Source organism: Cricetulus griseus, chromosome 2, assembly GCF_003668045.3.
Source record: "Cricetulus griseus strain 17A/GY chromosome 2, alternate assembly CriGri-PICRH-1.0, whole genome shotgun sequence".
NCBI lineage: Eukaryota > Metazoa > Chordata > Mammalia > Rodentia > Cricetidae > Cricetulus > Cricetulus griseus.
Window position 1 is genome coordinate 442616742 of NC_048595.1, and position 19260 is coordinate 442636001.

General features: G+C 45.9%; 1 protein-coding gene across 19 annotated transcripts in view; it reads left to right on the forward strand.

Moving 5' to 3' along the window:
- Positions 1–18753, forward strand: part of Lrrfip1 (LRR binding FLII interacting protein 1) — a 128473-nt gene extending 109720 nt beyond the window's left edge. For 9 of the 19 annotated variants that reach the window (XM_035441121.1, XM_035441123.1, XM_035441124.1 and 6 more), the window contains 3 exons: positions 494–586; positions 1970–2111; positions 4107–6949. In XM_035441121.1, the coding sequence (XP_035297012.1) occupies positions 494–586; positions 1970–2111; positions 4107–5665 (1794 nt within the window). In that variant the 3' untranslated portion in view covers positions 5666–6949. Of the gene's footprint in view, positions 1–493; positions 587–1969; positions 2112–4106; positions 6950–10707; positions 10758–13104; positions 13220–13814; positions 13895–15919; positions 16025–17890 lie in introns of those variants that run through there. The other 10 variants (XM_035441127.1, XM_035441129.1, XM_027397558.2 and 7 more) reach the window with 4 other exon arrangements.
- Positions 18754–19260: the final 507 nt, after the last annotated feature.

A 19260-nucleotide genomic window follows, 5' to 3' on the forward strand; every position in this document is an offset into this window, starting at 1 on the left:
AAATAAACCTAATGCCAGACAGTGGTGGCATACACCTTTAATCCCAGCACTGGGGAGGCGAGTTCCAGGCCAACCAGGGCCACACAGTGAGACCCTATCTCAAAAAACAAACAACACCCCCCCAAAAAAAGAAGAAAATAAAACTGAGCTAGTAATGGGATATCCTAGGGATGTTTCTTTGTAGTAGACCACTTGCCTCCCGTATGTGAGGTCCCTGGCTCAGTCCGCAGTACTACAATGAGAAAACAAAAGACAAATGGATGGTATGAAGCAGCCTTCCTCCATAGCATCCCCAACCTTGACATTCTAATGTGTGAACAGTAGCTGCTCTAGGCTGGCATAAACCCAATAGCATCCTTTCTCACTGGTGCACTGGATGGCAGTGCTCCTAATCCTTGCTTCTTGCTTACCCTGCTACCTGTGCTAATCTCTCCCTCTCTCTATACCTCTCTCTCCCTCTCCTCGCCCCCCCCCTGCTCTGCTGCACACTCAGGCACTAGAAAGACAGAAAGAGTTCTTTGATTCCATACGGAGCGAACGAGATGACCTTAGAGAAGAAACAGTCAAGCTGAAAGAGGAGTTAAAGGTACGAAACCAAGGCAGTTGAAGAAAAATACCAAGGTTGCTGGGAAGTGGTGGCACACGCCTTTAATCCCAGCACTTGGGAGGCAGAGACAGGCGGATCTCTCTGAGTTCAAGGCCAGCCTGGTCTACAGGGAGTTTCAGGACAACAAGGATTACACAGAGAGATCCTGCATTGAGGGAAAAAAAGGAAGGAAGGGAGGGAGGAAGGAAAGAAGGAAGGAAAGGACCAAGCTGACAACTTCAAGTTCTGTGGGTCTGTGGCCATGGGTGCTGGCTCTGCTTTTGTCGCTAATTGTGTTAATAAATTTGAGCCTCAATGAACTATCTGCATGAAGTAAATGGTATCAGTGCCATTCCATTATTCTACCTGGGACCATCAGGTGTTTACATGCAAAACAGATCTGAGAAGTAGCTCAGATTTCTAGCTCTGAATTTGGCATTTATCTAAGTATTTTCTTACCCTCTATTAGAATGTATGTGCTTCCTTGTTTAAGCCTCTTGCTCGAGGATTTTCTTAGCTGAACAGTATCTGGGATACGTGGGGGGGATCACATTACCCGTCAAATAATAGGAAGGATGAGTTTCAGCTTTTGTAAGGGGAACCCAGCAGGCAACCCTAAGTGGTGGTTCTCAGACTGCTGTAGCTGTAGTGCTGAGGGGTGTGGCCATGGCAACATCCTGACTGCCCCCAGACATGGCAGTGTCATCTCCTGAGCTCCCCAATCAAAGTCAGAGCAAGATACAGACTTAGAGCTAAGACCTAAATGGTGCTCCTTGTCCAGGCTGTGTGCAACAACCATGAGTGTCCAAAGAGCCAGGAAAAAGTGTTGGGGACCAACCAAGTAGACGGCAAGGAGGTTACTCTGCAACTGAGGCAGGCAGCTGGTTTTCAGCGAGTTGGCCATGCCCTCTGCACAACAGAGTGAACTGTTGTTATAGTGAAAGGTTCGCTTTCCTGATGCTCCACTTTGTGGCAGCCCACACGCCCTTGCCCTAGTTAGAAGACAGCCTTTCTAAAGTATCTTGTCATCAGAAAATAGGTTGTGTATTGCAGAGGTTCTCAACCTGTGAGTCATGACCCCCCACACGGGTCACATATCACATATGCATACTCTGGCTCATAACAGTAGCAAAATGACAGTTATGAAGTAGCAACAAAAGAATTTTATGGTTGGGGAATCACCACAACATGAGGAACTGTACTAAAAGTTCACAGTATTAGGAAGGTTGAGAACCACTGGTGTTTTGGAACACACAAGGAGGAGACTTCTCCATCCCTGTAGAGTTAGCATCTACATCAGGGGAAGTAACATCCCTTTATAATTAATAAAATATCATTAGCCTGGTGTCACTGAGTATTATGTTAAACCTCTTTTTCTCCCAGAAACATGGAATAATCCTAAATTCAGAAATAGCCACCAACGGAGAAACTTCAGACACACTGAATGGAGTTGGATATCAAGGCCCTACAAAGATGACAAAAGAAGAGCTGAATGCCCTCAAGTCAGCAGGGGAGGGGACACTAGGTAAGAGCCTTTCTTTGGATCCTTCCATTGTTTGGCCAGCAGTGGCTCACCTTTGTGCACTATGATTGCCATTCATAGTTAACAGTCACGCAGCATGCCATTTATTCTGTCACTTCATAGTAGTGTCCCGACCAAACCATGTGATCACCCACAGTGCTGTGTAGCATGCATTGTCTAGTGCTTTCCACCAATGGCTCAAGGACACATTTCTTCCTTGCTTTTCGAGTAGAAAGAGAAAAGGCTGGAAGTCAAGTGATAGTGTTGAGGGTTTGATTTGGCTTTTCTCTGAATGTGTTCTAATTATGGCTGTCAACTTAATCCTGTAATGGAGTTGTCCAGCGATGGGAACAGTAGAGGCTGTAAAGTGGGTTAGCTGGCATATTTTCCTGCCAGCCTGGCACACTTGGGCACCCACCCACAAGCATTTGGAGAGGGTGCAGACTGCCTGAGTGGGACAGGTGACCCCTGGGATAGCAGCCCTGAAGCTGCTGTCCCCCACCCCGAGAATGGAAGGCAGCCTTGGTACTGAGAGTAGTCCTTGCTGTAAGCGGGATGTGCTCACGGGAGTTGGAATTCACCCTCCTTACTCTGTACGCCACAGAGTTCACTTCTATAAGAATACACAGTTGGGAAATCTAATGGATAGAGGAATATTTTCTATAATTTTCAGAGACAAAGATTCACAAATTAATGAGTCTTAAATTCTGGCTTTAGGTAAATCCAGTTGCTGGTTTATTACAAGGCAGGACTGTGACTGTAGACATTTATGCCCATGTAGAAGCCTGTAGGCACCGACTTCTCCGAACTGTATCCCAGCAGCTGCCCACTCCCTTGTGACTGTCAAAGATTCCATAGTTTCCACCGTGCCTCCAGGACAGCCCCGCTGGGGACTGGTCCTGCTGTGCTTGTCTCCATGCCCAGGTGACATATCCCTGATAGTCATGTGACATGGCTAAAAGAAGAAATGCCGCTTTTGTAAGTGGCCTCAAAGGGTTTTGGATCTAGATTCTATCTAATCAGTGGAATGCTGTGGGAACTTCCCAGTTTAAATTTACCTATTTGTGATGTTTCTTTAACAGAAAGTATACACCACTAAACATAGGCAATAGTAGAAAATCTTAAAGGGCAGAAGTTAAGTTGCCTCTGAATAAAGAACAGATGTTTCTCACTATTTTCCTGGGATCAGAGCTCAACTGTAGAGACTACAAAGTTCTTAGATTGACAGACTTTCACTTCCAGTAAGATAATATCCAATAGGCTGGGGATTTATTGACTAATTGATAAGGCTTTTGACGGATGGGTTAAGTGCTCACCTTGATCTTCAGCTTTCCTTTTGTTGGGGTTCTTTACCACTCCCCTGGGGATGAAAGGGCTGGTGTGTCCTGGAGGAGAGCATTTTCCAAAGGAGACAAGGCCAGGTAGTGGAATGTAGATTGCTTTCTGCCTTGTAGGGTTTACTCCACAAGCGTCTTCCTTGAGACTGGCTTCCCAGTCAGTTTCTGAAAATGAACGTTATTTTGAGGAAACATGAAGGCTACTGTTAGGACTGTGAGATTCATATGACTTGAGTGGCCGAGAGTGTGAGCGACTAGAGTTAGGGGTGTGGAAGAAGGACCAAGAATCCACTCTGAAAACCTTCGTGTGGCTGCCTGCCTGACCCACAGCTCTCTCCATCAGTTAAATCATAACCTCACCTTTAAAAGTCAACTCCTACCAGGTAGCAGCCACTCTGGCCTTGGAGGTGGTGGCAGTGGCCCTTCACTAATCAAAAACAAGCTAATGCAATTGCTGCTTTGACACATAGGCCTGACAAAGGCTTATTTCCTCTCTCCTCTCTCTCTCTCTCTCTCTCTCTCTCTCTCTCTCTCTCTCTCCTCTCTGTCTCTCTTTCAGAGAAAACTGGGTGGTAATTAGAACATGTGTTTTTGCATTTTAATATCTATTAAGTGCCCACCACATCAAGGGGTCCCTTCAATTCTCTCAATGGTCTTTTAGGAAAAGCCAAAGAAGTGGAGTTGAAAAAGGAAATTGTGCAGAGTATGGGGAAAGGAGGAGGAACCTTACAGAATACTGAGCAACAACAGCCCAGACCCAACCCAATAAAGGATTGTGTGGACCAAGGGGTGTCACATCCCGGTGAGAATGCCCAGGACCAGAAACCCACTGAAGACAGTGCTCTGTCCCCAGGACCACTAGCAGGGGCCAAATGTGAGCAACAGGTTCGGAGCCAAGCTCAAGAGAACACTTCTTTCCTCAAAGACCCAGAGCAGATTGAGTCACGGGAGGTCACAGACCAGCCAGATGGTAGGACCAGAAACTCGTTGGAACAGTCCAACTGCCTGGGAGGTCTAGACAGTGAAGAGTCAGGACCCGCTGCCTTGGGTATCAAAAATCAAAGTGAAAACTCTATAGGTTTGGGGCAAACATCTGAAGGTGACGAGGTGAGCTGTACAGACTCAAGGGACGCAGGTGGAAACCACACAGAGAATGTAGTACAGGCTGCCACTGGGGAACAAGTGGGTACAGTAGCCTCAGGTCCTTTGGAGCACCACAAAGACACAGTGAGTCATGATAGAAGAAGTGTGAATGAAGGGGCAGAGCAGAGCTTGGAGAGAGAACTCAGCCAAGAAGTAGCTGAGCCGGAGGAGGCCCTCATTCAGAGCCCACCAACAAGTAAGGAAAACACTGTTAGAAAGACCGGAGACAAGAAGCCCATCCAGGCAGAAGTCCAGGCCACCACTGGGGCTCCCATAGTGCAGAGTGGCCATCAGGACACAAGCGTCACAGGTGCCACACATGCACCACTTGATGAGAAAGAACCCGGCAAAGAAAAGAGCGAGCAGCAGGCAGAGGCCTTGGACTCACCACAGAAGAAGTCTAAGAACAGGAAGAAAAAGAACAAGAAGAAGAAACCTCCAGCCTCAGTGGAAACCTGCAAAGATGCCAGCAAAGAGTTAAACTGTCAGAACACGGACGCGCATGACCTGGAGGAAGAAGAGTCCATCCAGTTCCCTGACAAAAAACAGACAGCAGAAACCCAGAGCAAAGAGACCAAAAACCCAGAACAAAAAATCACAGCAGGAAGCAGTGAACATGTCGAGTGCCTGGAAGATGCTGAAAATGAGTCTAATGGAAAACAGAACCAAGGGGAGGAAGATGGTGTAAACACCCGGGCAGGGGATGGAGACACGTTAATGTGTGAGGCGGATGCAGCGCAGTCGGTCAGCACCAGTGCTGAGGGTGAGGAAACTGAAGAGCGTGATGCAGATGACCCTGCCGGTGGTCCCAGGGATGTCTTGGATCAGAATAGTCCCCAATGCAAAGAAGAGGAAATCTCCCCGATGAAAAAGAAAGGTCCCCCAAAGAGAGGAAGTGAGGAGGGACATGTGCTGTCCCAACATCCAGGCCAGATGGAGGAGAAGGCCATAGATGGTTGCAGCATAGACAACAGTGACCTGTCAGGGGAGCTGGGGGGCTGCAATTCAGAAAGTGGAGTGCAGGCCAGAGGGGAGGTTGAGAATAGCAAGAGTAAGGAGGATTGCACCATGTCATGAGGAGGCAGAGGCAGCAGGCAGATGGGGCGACCGAGTTTCAGAGAGGGCCAAGGACTCAACACACTAAGCCCAACCTTAAGAATTCTACCCTTCAACTCTACTGCCCAGGTTCACGAAATGTTCCAGTTTCTGTGAACGTACCACGTGTCAATCAAGTATCAACGACTTTAAGTTATAGACTGTTACTTGTAGATTTGTATTCAACCATTGGTCATGTAGACACCATTGTTTTCAGTTTCAGTTCTAGCTGAGAGCATTCCATTAGCATCAGGTGACACCATGTCCCTGTCATGTCTGCATTCCAGTCTTAAGGGCAAAACGTAACCATTTGCTTCAGGCCGGGATGAATGTTGACTGTACTTGACCAAATGTATCAGCATCTAGTTGAAGTGACCAAACAGCATGCTTAGATTTCTGTGTCTTGAGCAGTGAATAGTCAAACTACCATGTCTCATTAAAGTAGATGTATCTTCATGTTTGATCTTAATGTGTACGTCATAACCTGTGTGGTATTGTATTTAAAGGAGTTAGATGGATAAGTAGCAGGTAGGTCACTGGGTGAGAGGAGCAGCACCTCAGGGTAGAGATTAATTACTGTAGGGATTCAAACAGTTATCAAATAACACAGGGAGACTACGTGCCTTTCTTTACCTCGCCTAAGTGCTGAATTTTGCACCAATGCTCTTGGATCTTATTGCCAATGGTACCCAAATTAATTTTATCCAAGATCTTTATTTCACTTCACATGGGTAATATGATAAATTCATTTTATACAAATATTTTATTTTTATCCTTTTCTGTTAATGACAAGTTGAAATTATATTTCCTACTTTAGTGTTTAGGAGAAAGTCATTAATTTTTTTAACTTTAAAGTTATCTTCCTGTCTGAATGTCTACTTATTATTAAAAAAAAAAAACAGTACAACACATTGTTTGTTCTTATGCAAAGGACTCATTAGACTTGAATCCAACATTTTGTGTTTGGTATAAATATTTTTATTTGTTGTTTCTCAGTATTTTCTTTTTGGAAAGTTATTTTACCTGCCTGAAGGAAATAATGTATTTTCTATATAAAGAAGCAGTTAGAAAAAATTATCATAAAGTTGCATTGAAAAGTAATTGCAAGGCCATGTACTGTATGACTACTGTTGACATGTTATGGGATCATGTGAATTCATACTACTGCTACAAGGTAGAGTGGAACGCAAAAAGACCAAACCCTCAGTAAAATTTGAGGCAAACTGAAATGTCATATAATTGAAATAAAAACATTTTATAATTTTACAAGTCTGTGGTTCTGGTCTTTGAGACCCTTGATCTCTGACCCTGGTAGCTGTTTGCACTTCAGGCTTTGAGCTCCATGGTGGTGGGGGGGGAGGGGGCGGCGTCGTTTCCAGAAAAACCAGTTCTCAGTGCCTTCATCATTGACAAGTGAACTCCATGTTGAGGCTGCCTTGGCACTGGGAAGCCGAGAGAGCAGTCCCCAGCCCATCTGGTGTACTCTGTGAACACATCCTTGTGCCCGCCCCCGCCCCATTGGTGAAAGCCTTCATTTGCTCTGCTAATTTGTGCCAGTGTGTAGGGCACTGTGTGTGCACGTGTGTCCTGAGAAACTGGACAGGTGAGCTGTTGCATGCGCCCCTCCTTTGCCATGAAAGTAAAACAGGAATTCGCTTCAGGCTGTACCCCAGGGTTCTGCAGGGCCAGAAGGTGGCAGTCAATGACCCCAGCCAGCTTCGGTCAAGCTCCCATTCATACTTCAATTCAAATGCCTGCTCTTGCTCAGACCCTGGAAAGTTACCTCTAGGGATTAAAAGGCTTACGGTTTTTATTTTCTACTAGTTGCTCCCTTCCTAAGAGTCCACATTGGGCAGCCTATCTCATGGTCTCTATGCCAAGGGGCACATGGTAAAATGTATTCCCAATGGCTTGCCTCTAAAAGATGGGAGCTGTGTTTCCTGTGCTGGGGTGATATGGTGGTCATACCGAGAACACTTTTCCAGGGAAAAGAGCCATTTTACCATCTGCACTGCCCTTATCCACTTCTTGCCCCTTTACACGTTTGTTGGCTGTAATGGCTGGTGGCTGAAGGAGGATCGTCCCCTGCTCATGCAAACCCCTTGGATGCTATTAACTAGTAGAGAGACACAGTTGAACAGCCATCCTTTAGCCTCAGAAAAGGTGGAAGCTAACATGGATAGGTTCCATCAGAGTTGGATCAGGAGGGGGCTCAAGGAAGGGGCAGCTGGTGTGTTTCCTGCCACTCCCCATCATCACATTTGAGCATAGGGAAAGGAGATAGCTCTCTTGGGCAATGGGGAGGGGGTGTGATGGTTGAAATTACCCCACACAGTGTGAAGTACACATTCCAGACATTTTATCATGAACAAACCACTAGACCTGAGGAGGCTCCCTTTTGCCTACAGAAGATGTGAATTGCACCTTTTAGAGTTATGGGGTTGGGTTGACTGGCCTTGAATAACCATAGGATGGAGTTGCTAAGGTACCCAGACCTCAAGATGACAAACAAACCAGAAGCTTGGAGAATTCCAGCACTTGTTTGGCTCCCTCTGGAATTTTCTAGAAGTCTCTAACTCTTTGTTTTCCATTTTCTGGGTCTCAAAACTGTATAGCAGAAAATTTGCTGAAATTTAAAAATTTTTTTTTGTTTATTTTGTTTTGTTTTCTGTCGAGATAGGGTTTCTCTGTGTAACAGTCCTGGCTGGCCTGGAACTCACAGAGATCCGCCTGCATCTACCTCCCGAGTGCTGGGATTAAAGGTGTGAGCCGCCACCACCTGGCAAAAACAAACAAACAAACAAACAAACAAGACAAGACAAGATAAAAAAAAAAACCCAGATCTTAAAAGCTCTTTAATGATGTAAAAGTAAATTTAACAACCAGACAACTGATTTTAACATGAGTGCAAAGGAAGCCCCAAGTTCAGGATAATGTGAGTTCTTTTGTTTTGGTGCCTCATTTCTGAAAATTACAGTTGCTGTATTTAGTGAGTAGTTTGTGCCTGTTTAGGCATCAAGTATTGCAGATCGGTGAACCTGCTGTTTGCCAAGTCAAGGTAGGAGAATTCCCCACAGAGCATACCAGCGCATCCTGCTCTCCACAGCAAGTTAGACAGATTTATTCTGCTGTCTACATCAAATACTTTCGTTTTCCCTCTTTTGTCTTTTTTTTAGGGTCTCATTATATACTCCAGGCTAGCCTCCAACTCCCTGTGTAGCTCAGGCTGGCCTCAAACTCAGCAGCCCTCCTGCCTTAGCTCCCTGGAGCTGGTGTTTTAAGGCGTGTACTTCCACAACTGATTCCTGTTTTTCCATTTTCTTGATGCTTTGGTTTTTGTTTGCCTCTCCAATTCTTTCCAGTTTCTGAATACCTCTTTTTCATATTCTCTTCTATAAAACTGAAGTTCAGACAACCCGCATTGTTTTTTCACTGTCTCTGTCATTATGTTTTGCCATTTATTTTTTGCTGCTTTTCTAGGTTATTTGAAGTCAAGAGGAAAAACAATAATATTGTGTATTGATAGATGAGCTTTAAGATTGTTTTATGATATACAGTCCATGCTCATTGCAATGATAGTTTTTGGATTTTTGTTTGGTTGGTTGGTTGGTTGGTTGGTTTTTGTTTTTATATGAGGCTAAAATACATAAGGGAAGATTGTTTCATGGTTGGGTAGATTTTGAAAAACAAAAACTAAAATACCTAACAGAAGCCACTGGGCAATAAGTTAAAGTTGAATACCAAAGGGTCAGAAAACTGTATTAGTTTTTGACATTTTGGTTGTAAGCCTAGCCTTTAACAACTGAGCCATCTCTCCATCTCAGAAAACTATATTATTATTATTATTATTATTATTATTAAGATTTTCTGTTAGCTTTTATTTTGTAATAGTGTGCCTTTCTGGGTAACAGCTCAAGAGTTTTTTGAAAGATAAATGCCAATAACTTGGATGATGTTAAATGACAACAAAGATGAGTTTTATGTGCATGGGCTTTCACACATGGCTCATCAAAGTTAATTTTTACTCTCTGGAGAATTCTGAAGGAGGCAGTATAAGAACAAGATCATATTAGGAATGGGAGGCATTAGGAGTCACACCGGGCCTCCCTGCTTCTGCTAAAAGGAAAAAACAAGATGGCTGCCCATGGGAACCCTGGGCTCCGTTGGATCAACACCTGCAAGTGGCAGCAGGGTCCCCACGGGCGTCTAGTGTCTCTGTCAGTACCCAGGATCCTGATTTGTGCCTTTAAATGGGAAAATCCTCACTAGGCCTCAGTTCTCCATGTAGACCAGAGAGTATTTAGTACTCTCTTAGAGAGATTTGGGGAACTGACTGACAGACAGACAGACAGACAGACAGACAGACAGACAGACACACACACACACACACACACACACACACACACACACACACACACACACAGAGAGAGAGAGAGAGAGACAGACAGACAGACAGACAGACAGACAGACAGATACACACACATCATTCCGTGTCCAGGGTGGGAAGGGTTACAGGAACCAAAGCCAGTACTGTGCTTTTGTTCAAAAAAAGTAACAACACACTGTACCTGGCTTAATGCACATGTTGTCATTGGGCTTGTGGCTTGTAAACAGAGTTAAAACTCTGACATCAGTGAGTCTGTGAGAGAAATGAGAAAGATAACTAGTTGTGGAGCGTGAACTTGGAAAGAGCCCTCGTGAACGGCAACATTGCACATTGCTAAACGTGAAGCCTGTGAGATCTTGTGTTGCAGCAGCGTGTCTCCCTAGCGTTCTTGCATGCTAGCCTAAGTAGAAGATTAGCCTGTTTGCATGAGCCGGAGGCTGTCCTGATGAGAAGCATGTCGGGAGGCTGGCACCACCCCTTGGCTGAGCTCCTCCCCATCCTGTCTGTGGCCTCATTCATCGTGGTACGTGGTTAACTACCTCCATCACTCATTCCACTAACCGATTTATGTTATTCTGTTAGTGACATGCTGAAAGGGCGGGATGCAGATTCATCTATGTCTCTCTGATCTCTTCAGATGTTAGGTTGAAAACGCTCATCGATGAGCGGGAATGCTTGTTGGAGCAGGTAACCACCTTTCTGTTACTTTATAACATTTTGAGTTGGGTACCTAAAACCCCCACCTCTTCCCAGCCCTTCTTCTTGCTCACTCTGGAAACCCCTAAATGTCTGTCTGAGAACAATGCTGGCTTGATGATTTGACCCAAATAGAATGAGGACTCAAAGCCACGGGGCAGCATTTGGTACATTCAACATGAATTGTTGCTCGGCAATGAACGTTGCAGTGGAGGGTGGAGATGTGCCATTGAGAGACAGGAAGTGACTGTGCATATCCGCTTGTCCCTGCACATGGGTTTTGTGCGCTCAGAATCAGATGCCCTTTCCAGCAGACATTTCTTTGAATGACTGATCAAAATTGACTTTATTTACAATTTTTCTTTATTCTTGAGAATTTCATACATGTATGCCAGGAAATAGGATCATATCCACCTCCAATCTCCATCCTTCAACTCCACCCATGTCCCCCAACATGTCCCCTCTGGACGTCACATTCTCCCCACCCCCCAATAATTCACTAAGGCCAATTAGTGCTGCCTTTGTGTGCATGGATGTGGAGCCCTGCTTTGGAGCACAGGAAACCTCACCCTGGGAACGATTTTCTCCCAGCCGCTATGGAGAAGTACCAATAGCTCTTCATTAAGGCATGGAGCCTAGAGAGCAAGCACATGCTGGTCTATGCTGGAATTTTGACTCACTGTGTAACGCAGCTGCCATGAGTCTGTGAGTGCAACAGCTATCTCATGTCCAGAAGACAGCATTTTGGACAGACCTCCCCATCGTCCTCCTCTTCATTCTTTCCACTGTGACATTCCCTGAGCTGGGGGTTGGGGGCAGAGTTGATAAAGATATCCTGTTGTCCCATTTAGGGCTGAGCACTCAGTCTCTATCAGCCCTTTGACCAATGAGTGTCTGCACTGGCTGCTGCCTGCCCACTGCAAAGGGAGGCTTCTCTGACTAAGGTTGAGAGCAGCCCAGAGCTGTAAGTATAAACACAAACATTCAGAAGGCAACATGGTTTAAACCATGACTTATCTTTGTCCCTCTCTCTGACTTCAGGAAACGCCGAAGGGCTCTGTTTCATCTTTCTTGTCTGCAGGATAGTTAAAAGTTATTCCTCAGCCACTTTGCAAGGGAGCCAGTTCCTCCAACTTGCCCTCTAGCCTCATGGGATTGCTGCTTGCTTTCTACAGTTCGGTTACCTTTCAGAATTGGATTAAACTCTAGAGGAGGGGTCTTTGAGGGTCCTGTGTGTATTTTAAGACATATATCCACTGCAGATTCTATACCTGCTCCTGCAAACACAGAAAAAACACAAGGTGATGTTGAAGTAGAGGGTTGGGGTGTGTGCAGAAAGCAAACATTAGGCACCAGAAGAGCCTGTGGTCTGGCTGGTAGCTCCTCCTCTGACCCTGTGTGTTTCTCCATCTGAGAGGAGACTGTTGTAAGGCCCCCTGCATAAAGGCTGGCCAGTGCCTCCAGCCAGTGTGCAGCTTGACCAGGTTCTATGCAGAAGCACACGGTTTAATAAGAGACTTCATTCCCATATTCCTGCACCTTGGGGCCTTATGAGGTCTCATATCTTTGTGACTAAGCAAAGATTGGCATCACCAATAGCAAGTGGTTTTGTGCAATCTATTCTTTCAAGTCCTAGAAGAATTTCAGCCTGAGAAATTACTGTTCACAGAAGCTGGACAGATAGCTCCATCAATTAAGTGCTGGCAGAACAAGCAGAAGGACCTGAGTTCAAATCCCCACCACCCACGTAAAAGCTGGACACGGTGACATGCACCTTCAATCCCAGTGCTTGGGAGATGGAGACAGGTGGATCCCTGGAGCTGATTGACTAGCCAGACTCCCTGAGTGCCTAAGCTAGGTTTAGTGGGAGACCCTATCTCAAAAAAGGAAAAAAATAAATAAATATGGTGGAGAGTAACGGAGGAAAACACCCAATGTTAACCTCTGGCCTCCATATGCACTCACCTACATACACAAAGGCTCACACAAACAGATACATACAATGTACACAAAAGCCACTGTCCCCTGGGTTACGAAAGAATTCATGCCTGAAGTTGTAAAGTCTTTGTCCCACCTATTCCCTTCTGAGGTGAGCTCTGGTCCTCAGAATATTTTCATTCAACTTTTGGGCTGGTTTTTATTATTTATTATTTTATACCTCTGGCTGGTGGGGCACAGGCTAGATCGTAACATTTTCATGAAGCTCTCCTGTGTACTCCTGTGACCCTAGCTTCTAGCACCTTGGGGTCACACTAACAGCAAGCCGGATGTATTCTGGGTATGACAGGGTCCTTTAGTAAAAAAGAAATGAACGAATTTTACTTGGTGGTGTTTTCAGATTAAGAAGCTCAAAGGGCAGCTGGAGGGAAGACAGAAGAACGGCAAGGACCTTCTGCGATCAGAGGACGGCATCTTGGAGAATGGGACAGACGTGCACGTCCTGGATCTGCAAAGTAAATATCGACCCCCGTGTAGAACAGCACACTTTCGTGTGTGTGTGTGTGTGTGTGTGTGTGTGTGTGTGTGTTTTAAACACTGTGACAAAGATGCCCAGCATTCCTTCCTGTCCCCTGGTAGCTCCTGGGTTCCATAGCACAAAAGCCTTTTTTGAGGGTAGAGCCAAGTGGGCAGAGGGCAGCATGAAACAATGGATGGAGATAGTGTCCCAGAATGCCAGGTGGGCGTGAATGGAAACACATTTGCTTTGGGTCTGCTGATCATGTGGGGAAACTAAGAAGTCTGTTTGATGCTAGTCAACTAGAGACAGGCTTCCAGGAGATGAGGTTATGTCTGGCCCCTCTCCTACATCTCCTTCACCATCTTTGCGGGGAGGGGGGTCCTTCTTTTCTTGGGTCTCCTGCCTATACATCAGAAGAACCGGGCATACTTCCGGCCTGGCCTCAAGGAAGGCATGCCTTGTCTGATTCTGTGGAGACCGAGACTAGAACTTGAAGATGTGTGAGATGATTCTAGAAGAGCTGGTTTCCTGGAACAGAATATTCTAAAGCCTGAGAATTTAACCCATGTCTCTTTTTTATCACCCTTTAGGAGATGCCAACAGACAGATCAGCGACCTCAAATTTAAACTTGCAAAATCTGAGCAAGAGATAACTGCCTTAGAACAAAATGTATGTGTGACTCTTCTCAGTCCTGGGCAGTTTGTATAGATGGGTGGCTGAGTAGAGTCTGAGGCTGAGGGTAGAAAGCAATAGAGCAGTGGTCCTCGACCTTCCTGATGCTGTGACCTTTTACTACAGTTCCTCAGGTTGTGGTGACCACAAACCAAAAATTATTTTCATTACTACTTCATAACTGTAATTTTGCTACTGCTATGAATCGTAATATGAATATCTGTGTCGTCTGAAGGTCTTCAGCAACTCCTATGAAAGGGTCATTCAAACATCCCAGGGTCGAAACCCTCAGGGGAACGAACCTGAGTTCAGATCCCCAGTTCCCAGGTGAAAAGACAGGTGTGGCATGTCTGTATGCCTTGCCTGGATGGTGGAGACAGGAGGGACCTTAGGACTTGCTGGCCAGTCAGTGAAGTCCAGAGAGACCCTGTCTCAAATGCAAGGTAGAAAGCAAATGAGGAAGAAGCCTGATGTCACCCTCTGGCCTTCCAAATGCACACAGGTCCTGAGGGTGTGGTTAAGGCAGCAAGTCAGTCTCTTTAGGCATTTATTTACTTAATCTTTTATTGTTGTTTTTGAGACAGGGTCTTATGTAGCCCAGGCTGGCCTCGAACTCACTATGTAGCTATGGGTGACCTTGAACTCCTGATCCTCCTGCCTCTTCTTTCCAAAGTGCTGGCATCACAAGAGTGTACCACATGCCTGGCTTCTCGAGGCACTGCTTACAGAGTGGGAAAGGCAAATTCAGGAAAGTTTGTCACCATGGTACTAATGTTATTTAAATGGTTGTAACAAAACAGCTCTTGTGGATGTAGCTTGTGAAAGTTTTAGACTTTCTTTACTGTTGATTTTATATGGAGGATAGCTCAGTCTGTAAAATGCTTACAAGAGGACCTGAACTGGATCCCCAGAATCCACATGAGAAGTTGAGCGTGGTGGCAAGAGTGTGTCATTCCCTCCTAGTGCTTGCTAGCCAACCAGCCTAGCCACAGGCCAGAGAGGACCTTCTCTCAAAGAAAACATGGTGGCTCCTAAAGAACACACCCAATGTTGTTCTCTGGCCCCCACGTGCATGTGCACACACATATACACGAATACACATACACATAAAAATAATTAAAACAGTTGTTAATTCAACACACTTCATGCTAGGACATCTCCTTCCCTGAACGTCTAGTCTTTCTCCCCCACGCCAGGTGAGTTCCTCCTGATGAACAAACATGGGGCCCTCCCACCTCTGCATCCTGGACCCTAGGGGTGGCCTGTGTGGATGAGTACAAAGGAAACACTCCCCGCTGCTGTGCTGGAACTTTTCATAGAAACAAAGGGTGTTGCTATATACCCAGGCTGATCGCTATGAATTTATATTTGAATTTGTGATCCTCCTGCCTCTGTGTCCCAAGTGCTGAGGTGTAGACACGCATCCTCACCTCCCCCTGGGGACACGCACCCTCACAGCCACATAAAGCCTCCCTCTGTTCTTGCAGTCATTACTGGCCTTCCACAGCAGCAGCTTAGGACATGTGCCAAGGTCCTGACATTTGCCCAGGCCAGTGAGCACAGGCAAGGAGACCACACTCGCTCTGGAGACCAGGCTGGCCTCGAACTCACAGAGATCCACCTACCTCTGCCTCCCGAGTGCTGGGATTAAAGGTGTGCGCCACCAACGCCCGGCGAGACTGCCACATCTTGCTTGCCCCCGTGCTCAGCTTTGTATTCAAGTTCTAAGAATTGAACTCAGGTCTTTTTGCAAACACTTTCAAGCCCCACAAGGGAGTGATGAAAGCAAAGAGAAGCCCACACTTTAGACTAGGGCTGTTTGTTGTCAGGATGGAGTGGGTCACTTAGAAATGCTACCAGGCAGCTTGGTTGGGTAGAATCCGAGTAACATCCAAAATGCCACACTATTAACTGTGCATTTTCAGTTTTATTAAACCACATCCTTTGATTACAAATACGGAAAAGCAAACTGCAAAAGAAAACAGTGATGAATTTGTGTCCATGGCTTCCCCTTCCTTTCAGGTAATAAGGTTAGAGAGCCAAGTAACACGCTATAGATCAGCTGCTGAAAACGCAGAAAAAATAGAAGATGAACTAAAGGCAGAAAAACGGAAACTCCAAAGAGAGGTAAACTCCCTAGGCCTTTTCTAGGGAACAGATGGGCCATGGCTGTCCCTTGGGGTCAGTAGAGAGTGGATTGACCAAGTCTGGGCCATTCATGACCCTCTCATCCTGACCACCTTCGAATTGACATGTTACCAAAGGCATCATAGCATAGCCGGCTGGGACTTCTTTTTCTTTTCTTTTTTTCCTTTATTATTTTGTTTTATGTACACATTTGTCTGTGTGAGGGTATTGAATCCCCTGGAACTGGAGTAACAGACAGCTGTGAGTTGTCATATGGGTGCTAGGAATTGAACCTGGGTTCTCTGGGAGAGCAGCCACTGCTCTTAACCACTGAGCCATCTCTCCAGCACTGCCTCGGCCCCCAGGCTGGGACCCCTTTGAGTATGCATTGCAGGACTCATCCAGGAACATCGAGTTATAAAGGGGCAGCCAGGTCTCTCAATGTAAATACTTTGTGTCACACAGGGCATCCTAGGAGAGGGAGGCAGGGGTGGAGGCCAGAGCTATGCTGAGTGGTTTGAGGCTACCTGCCATGCTTCTTCTCCTTCTTTGAAAATCAAACATTTCACTTTCCCAAAGACAGTTGGCAAGGTTGCCCGCTTGGAAAATACAGCGTCTGCTGGGCCTGTGGCTGCATGCCGAAGAGCGGTCACAGTTAATAAATGAATCATTTCTTTAAATATTGCAAACCCAGCTTTCCGTTTTCCATTCCCGACTGCTGACATATTCAGTCTTTGGGTATTGCTACCCCTGCCCACCTGACCCCCATGGTTTCTCACTTTCCAAGTTCAGTGTTTTTTGTTTGTTTGTTTGTTTGTTTTTAAGTTAAGCTTTATCTTGAGTGAGAGGAACATCCCAGACCTGAGGCAGGAGGTGTGATCTTTCCTAGAAACCGGCCACCTGCCTGGGGGTTGCTGTAGAAAGAAGAGCCCTAGGCTGTGTCCTACCAACAGACAGACAGCTCCACTACTATAGCAGGGAGCTCCCTCCCCAGGGCCAGCCCTCTGCAGAAACCTTGCTCCTGACTCCCCACACCAGAGAGCCAACTGACCCAGGCTCTGTTTCATTTGTATTTGATGGCTCACTACACTCACCATTTCTTTTTTTTTTAATTTTTTAAAAGATTTTATTTATTTATTATGTATACAACATACAGACTTCCATGTATATCTGCACACCAGAAGAGGGCACCATATCTCATAACGGATGGTTGTGAGCCACCATGTGGTTGCTGGGAAAGGAACTCAGGACCTCTGGAAGAGCAGTCAGTGCTCTTAACCTCTGAGCCATCTCTCCAGCCCTACACTCACCATTTCTGAGCCCATCAAGACCCACAAGATAATACAAGACTAGAGTCTAGTTGCAGATAAGGAGCATCTCCTAGTTAAGATGTCAGGACTGTGAGCCATATATTGTTTTTTGGGTTGTTTTTTTTTTTTTCACATATTGCTTTTCAATTAAGAAACACACAGGATGAAGCGATGGCTCTGTGGTTAAGATTACTTACTACGCTTGCAGAGGACCCAGGTTCAGCTCCCTATACCACATGACCGTTCACAAATATCTATAATTCCAGTTCCAGAGATGCTGGCGCAGTCTCTGGCTTCCTTGGGTACCTGCATGCACATGGTACACAGACATAAACATGTAAATAAAATAGAATACTAACTTTCATAAATAAACACGAGACCAATTATTTAGAAAGAAAACCATGCACACACAGCACGCATACAATTTGGGGGATTTCAGCATGGGTGGGCTGCAGTTGTGCTTCCCAGTAGAACTCGGCTCTTGGCCATGCAAAACCCTATCCTATCTCGAGGAAGAAGAGTCCCCCAATCTCATTCTCTCTCCTCCTTCTTCCAGCTTCGATCCGCACTGGACAAAACAGAAGAGCTTGAGGTGAGCAACGGCCACCTAGTGAAGCGACTGGAAAAGATGAAAGCCAACCGCAATGCACTCTTGTCCCAGCAGTGAACACTGGCACCAAGAGGGCAGCACGCTGGGGACTCGGGCGCCTCGTGTGGCTTCGCGGGCTTTTTATCTGGACTATCAGGAGCGCTGCATCTTCCCCTGCCTCTGAGGGAAGAAGTTCTTCCATGCAGGGGGTCACCTGGGAAACCCAGCAGCACCATAAGCTTCTGTCTGCAGACCCCTGGCCTGGCCTGGCCGGGTGATGCTCAGAGCCTGCAGCTTTCTTCATAAGCACACTGGGTCTCGTGAAAGCTCTGGACTTGATGTACAGGGGCCTCTTAGCGCCACCAACAGGGGCGCTTGAGGTCAAGGTTAGCGTGGGACTTGATTTTCTTTTGTGTCTTGCTGAAGGTTAAGGGGAAATGTTACAGTGTTGGGGAATATCCATGGTGGACCCTCCAGTCTGAGTGACTCTAGTAGTATCTCTTCGTCCCTGCTCTCCATACACAAAACACTGTGGAACCACAAGCCATTACCAAGCAAAGCTCCTCTACCGGAGACGAGGCGATGGTCTAGACGTAAAGTGACCTTAAGGAGACTCTTTACAAGCAACACTTGAAGCTTTTTCTAAGGGACTTTTGCATCAGTTCAGTTATGAGAGTACTTTCTCCCAGGGTCATTAGGCGGCAGCTTCACCGAAAACAACGGCTTTTCATTTGCATTATTTAATCCTTATATTTGGAATCCAAGTTGTTAACTTCTTTTAAAGAATGTACTGCTAGAAAAAAATTTTAAAAAATGAAATGTTAAAGAGAGCTGTGTGTGTGTGTGTTTAAGGTTTACTTATTGTCAGGTGGTGCACACCTTTAATCCCAGCACTCAGGAGGCAGAGGTAGATGGATCTCTGTGAGTTCGAGGCCAGCCTGGTCTACAGAGGGAGTTCCAGGACAGGTTCCAAAGCTACACAGAGAAACCCCGTCTCAAAAAGGAAAAGAAAAAGGTTTATTATTATGCGCATGAATGTTTGCCTGGATGTATGTGCACCGCATGTGTGCAGTGCCAGAAGAGGGTGTCAGATTCCCCAGAACTGGATTTACAGAAGGTTGTCAGTTACCAGAGCCTAACCCAGGTCCTGCAGCCAGTGCTCTTAATCACTGAGCCATGTCTTCAACCCCCAAAGCCGTGTGGTTTTACTTTTTCCCACTGAGAAAGAATGTTACTTGATGTCGTATTTGTTGTGTATATTAGGAATCATCTTTTCATTTTAATTTTTTTCCTTAAGTGTGTGCGCGCCTACACGCCACAGCATATGTGTGGAGGAA